Here is an 8837-nt window from a genome sequence, read left to right on the forward strand (position 1 = left end):
TGCTGATGAGTGTGTAAATGAATGCAATCTCTCTAGAAGACGATTTCCTTATGTGTTTACCAAATGCCTGCGTGGTTCCTTTGACAGAGCAATTTCCCTTCTAGGAATATAAATGAAGGAAAGAACACATGTACACAAATATATTTGTTTCGGCGTTGCTCACAGTAGGATAAACGCAAGCAACCAAGCGACAGCAGAGGATTGATTGACACATGTTGGCTCAACGTCCCATGAAATACTATACAGCCATTAAGATATTAGGCACAATATTTATTGATGAGGAAAGATGTTCACAGCATATTGTGAGGAGGAGAAAAAAAAAAAGCAAGTTACAAAACAGTGTGCTTGCAAGATACAAATTAGTATAACAGAATAACTTCATTTATCATTTTCTTCTCCCCCCACCCCCCAAAATAACTGGTCTATATGAATAGGAAAGAAAAAAAACATCTAGAGATACATAGACTTTAAAGCAGCTATCTTTGGATAATATTACATATTTCTGGACTGGTGAGAGGCCTCAGCAGGCAAAGGCTGACCACCTGAGTTCAATCTCCATGTCCCATTTTGTGGAAGAGAACAAAGTTCTGCACCTCATGGCGTCGTCCTCTGACCTCCACACACATGCCAGAGCACACACATGCAAACACACATACAAAATTAGCTAATTTAGACAAATGTAAAATATAAAACATGACTCCCTTTTCATGACACTTAGCAGTGTTTTCTAACACTGTTAAAATTATTTTTAAATAAGGGTTGGACTTGCTGATTTATAATGTCCTTGTCGTCTCTGACACTGTCACAGTTCTTCCAGGCTCTCAAGTGACTTCAAATAATTCCTTTATTTGCTGGGCTTCCTGCATGGCCTTTGGAGTCAAGGCTTTTGCTAGCAGCTGTAGCCCTCGACAATGCCCCCTCTCCCATGTTCACTACCCAGCTGTCTTCTCTGTCAGCCCATGAGCTTGTCTGGCAAGGCTCAGCTGTACCCCTATTTGTAGTCCATGTACCTCATCAAGAGCCAGGCAAAGGGGCATTGCTCAGCATGGTGACAGGTGCCATGTGGGCACACAAAGATAAAAGACTCAACTTGGATCCTACTGGATAGACTCAAACACATAAAGTGCTTGGCTTTATAACGAACTATGAAAGGCAGAAGAGAGAGCAGGGCAAGCTGGCAGGAAGGCCTACTAAGGGAGAAAGCCATGCGGGATGGTAGGCAAAGGCCCACTAAGCAAGGGGTACAGCTGGAACAAAAGCGAAGTCAGCACAGAGTCTTTGGAACCCAATCTTCAAACATTTCCAAAACGCTTCCACAAGCCTGGTTCTGATAAATGGCTACTTTGGCCCCAACGAATAAACGTTAAGTCTCTCAAACAGATCTCTATAATCTAAGCCTGGGTTAGCCACCAAAGACAAGAAGAACTCTTTGGGGGAACAGAGACAATCCACTTTCCCCAACCCTCCCGAGGGGGAGAGCTGGGGGGAGGGGAGGGTCTGGGAAGGGCTGTGGGGAAGAAGCTGGACAGCCAGACAGCTCACATGCAAACACAGGCTCACCCCCACCAGCAGGCCTCTGGCTTCTCCGTCAGCACCACACCGGCCCCATTGGACAGATGGAGAAACACGGCTGGAGAGTTAAAATGGCTTGCTCCAGGATCACCCAGCCAGAGAGCGGGGAAGGTGACTCCACTCAGGCCTTCTGACTCCAAGTCCAGTGCTATTTCGAGGTAACACACAGGACCTGGAGTCAGGAGCCCTGGGTGGCTCTGTCACCCCCTGGCTGAGTGGTCGTGGACAAGCAGTTCACCCCTCGCAGCCTCTTCCCCAACTGTAAAATGAGGCGGCGGGCTGCCCCGCCCATTCCCGCTCAGCTCTGAGCCTTCTAGGGGCGGCTGCAAAGCTCCTGGTATCAATTACATTTCCCAAGTTGGCCCGGCAAAGATCACCCGGAGATCTTCGGCCTATCACGTGATTAAGTTAAAAGGGGGTGGGGTGGGGGGGAACAAACGTCCCAAATTAACTTTCACTGCACTGCTTCTGCTGACAACTGATTACCCAATTTTCCAGATTCCTTTGGTGAAGCTAGGAAATTACCCTACTGAGTGGGATAGGCTGGTGGCTAAAAGGGCAAACAGTTAATTAATTATCGGTGAGCCAAACACCAAAAGCTAGAGTTAAAGTCGAGGGTCCTGTCCAGAGCAGACAATCTTGGTATGTGTGAAGGAGTCTCACTGGCTATTTTGGGCTACTCGGTTCTTAAGTGTAGAGATATGGACACGACTCCAGGCAATCGAGATCTGGGGTGCAGGTCTTCTCCCGGACCCCCATGCCCCTACCACCTCCAGCCCTGGTTCCACGCTGTCCACCCCCGGGGTGCTAAGGCCCGCCTTGGGCAGACATAAACACCGGGCGTGTGACCGTGCCCGGCGACGCTGCCCGGCGCTCCACTGCAGTTTCGTCAGAGGTAAAGGTACGCGCCCGGCGCGCGCGGCGTGTGCACAGGCTCAGGGGACACACACACACACACACACACACACACACACACCCGCGCACAGCCCGCTCATTAACACCGCCTCCCGACCTGAAGAAGCGCGATCACCCGCCACCATCCCCTTGGGCCTCTGCTATGAACCCACCCGAGAGCGCGCCAGCCACACACCACGCGGCCCCCGCGGCTCCGGGACGCCACGGCGTTTGCAGAGAGCTATGGCCCGCCGTCTCCCGCGCGTGGCGGGCTTCCTCTCGGCGACACCCCCGCAACGACGCCTGTCCTAGTCGCCAGCTTCAATTCGCCACCGGGAGGTTTCCCGGAGCAGAACGTCTCTCGGCCGCTGCGTCCCCCCTCCAAGTCGCGTCTCACCGCAAGGAGTCAGCTTGCAAGCCTCTCCCCGCCCACCCGGTCCCATGACAGCTGCTACCGCCCAAAGACTGGTAGATTCTAACCAGAAGCAAAGTTTCCCTCTCTCCTCCCACCTCCCGCCCCCCCCCTCCGCCTTCCCCTCCCTCCCAGTGTTATGCAAAACGGGCCGGCACAAACGCTTCCACACCAGGTACTCAGCTTGTCCCCGCGAGTCCCACGGGTTTCCGCCTTGCAGCCCCTCTCCGGACCCAGGCGTGTCCCCGCATCCGGGGTCTCCTCCCAGGCTCCGTCGCACCCCCAGCCTCTGGGGAGACACACAGACAGGAGCTGGGAGCAAAAGCCCTAACTCGGGAGCCAAACTTTAGGCTTGCAACAGGCACGGGCTAGAGGGGGAAACGGAGGAAGAGGTGAGGGCCCCCACGCTGCGTGCACACATGTTCCCGCAACTGCTTGTCCTAGCAGCAAACCCCATTTTATTCTCCAAGCCCACAGCTTCCTCGTCCTCGCTCCCGAACACCAGAGCACACACTCCTGTCATGCGCTTGTAGCCGGTGTGGCTCCCAGCCTTAGCCAGAGCCCGGGACGCCGCCTCACCTTCCCTTCCCCCTGCATCGTGGAGCGCGCGCCGGGAACGCGCGCCGCAGGGGGACCCAGGCACCCCCTAGATAGTCCTTCCGCCCGGATCCTGCCTTCCTCGCTCCTAACGGGTCTCCTCCGGTTAGTGAGAGCTGGAAGACGCAATCTCCGCCCGCATGTCCACGTGCCCTGCCGACCCCTATTCCCCTAGCCAGCAACTGACAGGAAACTCTGCGCTGCCGGAGCAGGTGGGGGGCTATGGGGTACCCGATGCTGGAGAACCAGGGGACTCCAGGGCTACCGATCGCCTCCCTTAGCCCCGCCACAAGTGCACGTGAAAGTACGGCAGCAAGTGCCAGGCGCCGAGGACGCGCCTACAACACCCAGAGCCAGCCTTTAGGGATCCCCCGACCCTGGCTGGATTCTACCTGCGGGAGGAATTGTAGTACCCCTCAACTTTGCCAGTGGGGGACAGTAGACTCTAGGTGGCCCTGGCTGTGTCCCCCAATGCTACAGCATGCGCCGGCGACCTGCAGCTCGCTACGCCTGTAACGGAGCGCAGCACAAGGCACGTGGAAGGGGGGGCTCTGCAGCCTGAACCCCCCGATCACCCCGGTGCGCCCACCGCTGCGCTCGTTCCCTCTGCAGCTGCGGCTGCAGCCCCGCGGTTCTGCACCCACGTCCCCGGCCTGCGTTCCCTGCTGGCAGTACCTGCGTGTCAGAGAGATAGTTGAGGAAGAAGGACGAGAGCTCTTCATCCAGCAGCGCGCCGCAGTCGTTCCCCGCCATCTTCCAGCCGCGGCTGCAGCGTGCGGCGGAGTCAGCGCCGAGCCCGCCCGGGGGAGGGAGCGAGCGAGCGAGCAAGCGAGCGAGGAGGAGGGAGGAGGCTGCCCGGCGGGCGGGTGGAGGGCGGAGCTCGGGCCCCCGGCTGCGGCAGGCGGGCTGGCTGCGGGGGCGGGGCCGCGCGAGCCTGGGGTCGCACCCCCGGCTTTTCCTGCTCCTAGTCTAGCGCAGGGACCAGGTCTCGCAGCCCCCCGCAGGGGAAAAAAAAAAAGCTCCGGCAGCCAGGTGGCGGTGCCCGGGCCAGCAGCCGGGTGCCTGCGCAGCAATGCGGGCACCCCCTCCTTACTGTTAGAGCGAATCACGTTGCGTTAGCGCTGGGCGGGCCCTTGCCAGACAACCTGCTTCTACACAGCTGGGGAAACTGAGGCTCCGGGAGGCTTAGAGCCGCTTTTAAAGCCGCAGTGCTCTGCAACAGCAAAAGAGAAAGCTGCGGAGACCTCAGTTCTCTCTCTCTCTCTCTCCCCAGACAGCAAGGCCAGAGAGGGAGGGAGACACGCACAGGTCAAAGGCGGAGAAATCAGAGAAGGCTCCTCAGAGGGGGTGACAGTCATATGTTTTCTTTGTAGCATTTTTATCCTCATTTCCTGTTAAGCCATCTCTCTCCCCCGGGCTTACTCAATAGCCACCGTTGAAAAAAAATTCAATCATGTCTTTTACTGTACCCCAGTGTTTAGAATTGGCTAAGCTTCTGTCAGCCTCTCGGGCCCATTGGCCTCCCTTTTCTTATTATGAACCTTCTGAAAAGGGGCTGCTACACCAATCAGCCATCCACCAAAAAAAATGGTATCTTTAGGGCATCCTTACCCACCAACCTTGTAAGTACCAACCCATGTGTTGCTCTCCTACCTCAAGCCTATGCGCTACCCTTTCCTTAGAAGTGTCTCAGCCTCCCTTGTACCTTGGCTTAGAGGAAGACTCCATCTGAGTCACTCTGTCCTTGCTAGAGTCTAAGACGCATGGAACCAGGCTTAAATCTTGCTTTGGCTATTTCTCCAGTTTACCAGAGGTAGTTAATAAACAGTGTGTTAACTGAAAAGGCTGGACGGTTTCGCCTCCCCGCCGCCACCACCATCACTCTACACAGATGAGGGAGCTGAAGGTCAGGAGTGCAGACCAGGAGAGTCCTGAACCGCGGCCAGGAAGCAAACCTTCTGACTTCAACCTTGAACTCTCATCTCTTCTCCGTTTGCCAGGCAGGCATCTAGGTGTGTGCACGGGGGCGGGGGATGTACTGGGGCTGGATAAAGACTGGAAGGCAGGAAGACGCAGACCTATTTAATGGGCACACCTGCCTCCCGCCCTGCTCCCACAAGGTACTGACAAGGGCTGCCCCACCCTGCCTGGGCGAGCAGGCTCCTTCCAGAGAGAAGAGGAAGCAGTCCCAGCACACCTGCTCAGACTTGAGCCACTAGGCAACAGCTTCCTTCTTCTCCAGTCTGAGGTTCCCAGAACCGCAGGGTGTGATTTCACTCTTTGGGCTTAAGGCCAGCACGCTTTTAAGGAACAATGCTGCCAACAGAGAGAATGTACAGCTAGCCTCAGAGGAGTCCTGGGTTCTGGTCCGGCCCATACTACCTTTTGTTCCGGCACCCAGCTCAGTAATGTGACTGCCAGGTTTTGAACCCCAGCAAGTCGCTGGTCTCAGGCCTTCATTTTCTCATCTCTACAAATGTCCATAGTAAAATCACTTACTCATAGGGAGGTTATGAAGATAAAGAGGTAAAATATGCAAAGTGCTTGGCACAGGGCCTGACAATAGGGGGATTGCTAAACTACTGAAGGGGAAAATACCCTTGTAGGAGTAGAAAATACCATTATGCCTTACCTTCCCTCCGATGCTTAAACAAACTTTGTGCTCCATTCAGATCTGAATCCTGGTGCCAACTAAACTGTGTGCTACTGTTACCTAAAGTAAACGGAGAGTCTGGCGTGATGATGCATGCCTGTAATCCTAACACTTGGGACATGGAGGGAGGACGGTTAGGAGGCTAAGGTCATCCTTGGCTATATAGGAAGCTATAGGCCAGCCTGGATTACATGAGATGCTGTCTATAATTAATAATAATAATAATAAGCTATAAGCTATCCTGGATTACATGATGATGATGATGATGATGATGATGAAGAACTATAGGCTATCCTGGATTACATGAGAATAATAATAATACTACCAACAAGGCAAGGGCTGAGAACATAGTTCATGTAGTAGAGCAATGTGCCTGTCATGCATAAGGGTCAGAGGTACATAGAACTGAATAAAACTGGGAATTGTGGCATGCACTATAATTACAGCAGTGGGGAGGTAGAGACAGAAAGTTCCGATGTAAAGGGTCGTCTTTGGCTACCTAGCATGCTTGAGACCAGCCTAGGCTGCATGAGACCTTCTCTTACAAAATCAAAACAACAACAACAAAAGGTAAAAGTTCCGTGCTTAATGTCTCTGAGCCTCAAAATGCGGACAGCTGTGGCGTTATTCCACATAGGGTCAAATGAAACAATGTATTCAAAGTAAATTGCTTGGCCCTGGTCCAGCAGACTGGAAGTACCCATCGCCATTGTTACTATTCTCATTCCCACCAAGGATCTGAATGTGCCTAAGGCGGCTGCTCCTGCTGCTGCTGAATCAACTTGGGGTCCTCTGGGATGGTTTCCAAAACTGTTCCCATTCAGCTTGGCCCATCCGGGGTGATCCTTTTGTAGTCCGAGGGGTACACTGGATCCCCTCCCCAGCCAGCCATCTCTGGCCACGGCCCTGCTGAATGACTGCATTATCCAGAGGGTCTGTTTGTTTTAAGAACTCCAGTGGTGGTGTTAGAAATACTACCCACTGCCCAGCCTCAAGGGCTTTATCACTGATCCTCTGACTAGGTTGTAGCTGGCAAGGCTGGCGAGACATTTGAAGTGCTCCTTCTCCACCTGACCTTAGCTTGCTTCTTCATCGGAGGCCTCCTTGAAAGAGTGTGGAGTTCTTCCTTGAGAAAGCTCCTCAAGTGCTCACGCAGTGTGATAATTCATACCTGTACTCCAGCACTTGGGACCGCAATGCAAGTTTGAGTCTATCCTAAGTTACACAGTGAGATCTTCTCTCAGAGAAGAGAAGAGAAGAGACGAGACGAGAAGAGAAGAGAAGAGAAGAGAAGAGAAGAGGAGGGGAGGAGAGCGGAGAGGAGAGGAGAGCGGAGAGGAGAGAAAAGAGTCATTCAGAGACCCAAGATGGCAAAACATCTTCTGTTTTCTGGTCTTGGGACTGCTACTGCCTAGCCAATGAAAAGGCCACTGGGTGAACCTGTGCTGAGTCCCCTGACCCAAATGTACTGTTCTATCAGACCAAACCTACTGCTTTTCGAACCTACAGAACCTACTGTTCGTCTCAGCTGTGTTGTCGCTAATCTCTCAACACCCCTCAATAGGCTGAATCACACTATCCATTATTATATCTTTGGGAAGCGAAAGCTTAAACGTGGCTTAAGCTGGGGATCCAGCTCAGTGGTGGAATGCTTGCCTAGCACACTCTAGGTCCTACGCTAAATCTTCAGTACTCACTGCAAAGGGGGTTAAAGTAACTAGCTCCAGCCCAAGTACTAAAAGTCCAGCTTAGGCCAAGCCTAGGTATATTATACCAGGCCTGAGCCACAGCCCCTAGAAGGGACTATGAAGCAGCTGGCTACCCCGAGGAAGCCGGAACGAAGGCACATTTCTTAGTTTATGACTTTCACGAGAAGGGCAATAATGCTGCTGGAGTTGAACTCCATGCGGCTCCACCTCTCCCTCCTCTGCCTTTTTATTGGCCTTGCCTCCCTTGAACATAGTGAAAGTGAGTGTGGTGCCTACTCAACCCAGCCCAAAGCTCAGAGCACCCCAGCCCCAGGCGCCTCGGATATGGAACCTACACAAAGGGACTTGAATATTTTACTCTTGACCCACACAGCCTCAAAGGGGAAACTATCCGCATGTCTCCAGTCTGATAACAGGAGAATGGTCTATTCCGAAGCTGCAGCTGTGCGTCCCAAGCTGTGCTTGAGAACATGATGGCCACCCGGGCTCTGTCACTTAGTAGATCTGAAGTGGACCCAGGTTTTTACAGATTCCCCTGGGTGACGCTGATGTCCATCATCCAACAGATGTTTAATGAGCACCTGCTATGCACCAGCTACTGAATTTGGTGTACACATAAGCCAGTGTGTAGAAGAGCATGTGTCATCTCTGCCCATACACTGGCCACCACGACCTTCAGCAAACTATTGTTCCATAATGGAGGGAAGATGTGGGTCATAACAGGCAATGAAGTTTCCTGCCGGCCACCCTAACTTTGTGAGCCGATGACAGAAGCTAGGGTACCAGATTCTGCTCTATTTTTCGGCTTTTGTGCCCAAGGCAGGTTTGAACTCGGGCCAAGATGAACTTTCTAAAAATAGTACCTTTGTACAGATCATCCTAAAAGTCACTGTCTCAGTTAGTGTTTCTGTTTGCCGCAGTGAAACACCAGGAACAAAAGCAAGATGGGGAGGAAAGGCTTCATTTGGCTTCCACTTCCATATTGCTGTTGGAAAAGGCC

The 8837-nt window shown here is 53.1% G+C and overlaps 1 protein-coding gene, 1 long non-coding RNA gene and 1 other non-coding gene across 5 annotated transcripts in view; 1 reads left to right on the forward strand and 2 right to left on the reverse strand.

Annotated features, from left to right (window-relative positions):
* The window catches only part of Ppargc1b (peroxisome proliferative activated receptor, gamma, coactivator 1 beta), a 109312-nt gene extending 104695 nt beyond the window's left edge, over positions 1-4617 (reverse strand). For 2 of the 3 annotated variants that reach the window (NM_133249.3, NM_001364996.1), the window contains exon 1: positions 4151-4273. In NM_133249.3, coding sequence (NP_573512.1) covers positions 4151-4228 — 78 coding nt within the window. In that variant the 5' untranslated portion in view covers positions 4229-4273. Of the gene's footprint in view, positions 1-4150 lie in introns of all 3 variants that reach the window. The other variant, XM_006525698.3, reaches the window with a different exon arrangement.
* Positions 1696-1761, reverse strand: Mir378a (microRNA 378a). The gene has a single exon (NR_029879.1). It is a non-coding gene; the product is annotated as a microRNA 378a (primary transcript).
* Positions 3020-5318, forward strand: Gm52354. Its single transcript, XR_003952648.1, has 2 exons — positions 3020-3053; positions 3349-5318. It is a non-coding gene; the product is annotated as a predicted gene, 52354 (long non-coding RNA).
* The last annotated feature ends 3519 nt before the right edge of the window (positions 5319-8837 follow it).

The sequence above is a fragment of the Mus musculus genome, chromosome 18 (assembly GCF_000001635.26).
Source record: "Mus musculus strain C57BL/6J chromosome 18, GRCm38.p6 C57BL/6J".
NCBI classification, from domain to species: domain Eukaryota; kingdom Metazoa; phylum Chordata; class Mammalia; order Rodentia; family Muridae; genus Mus; species Mus musculus.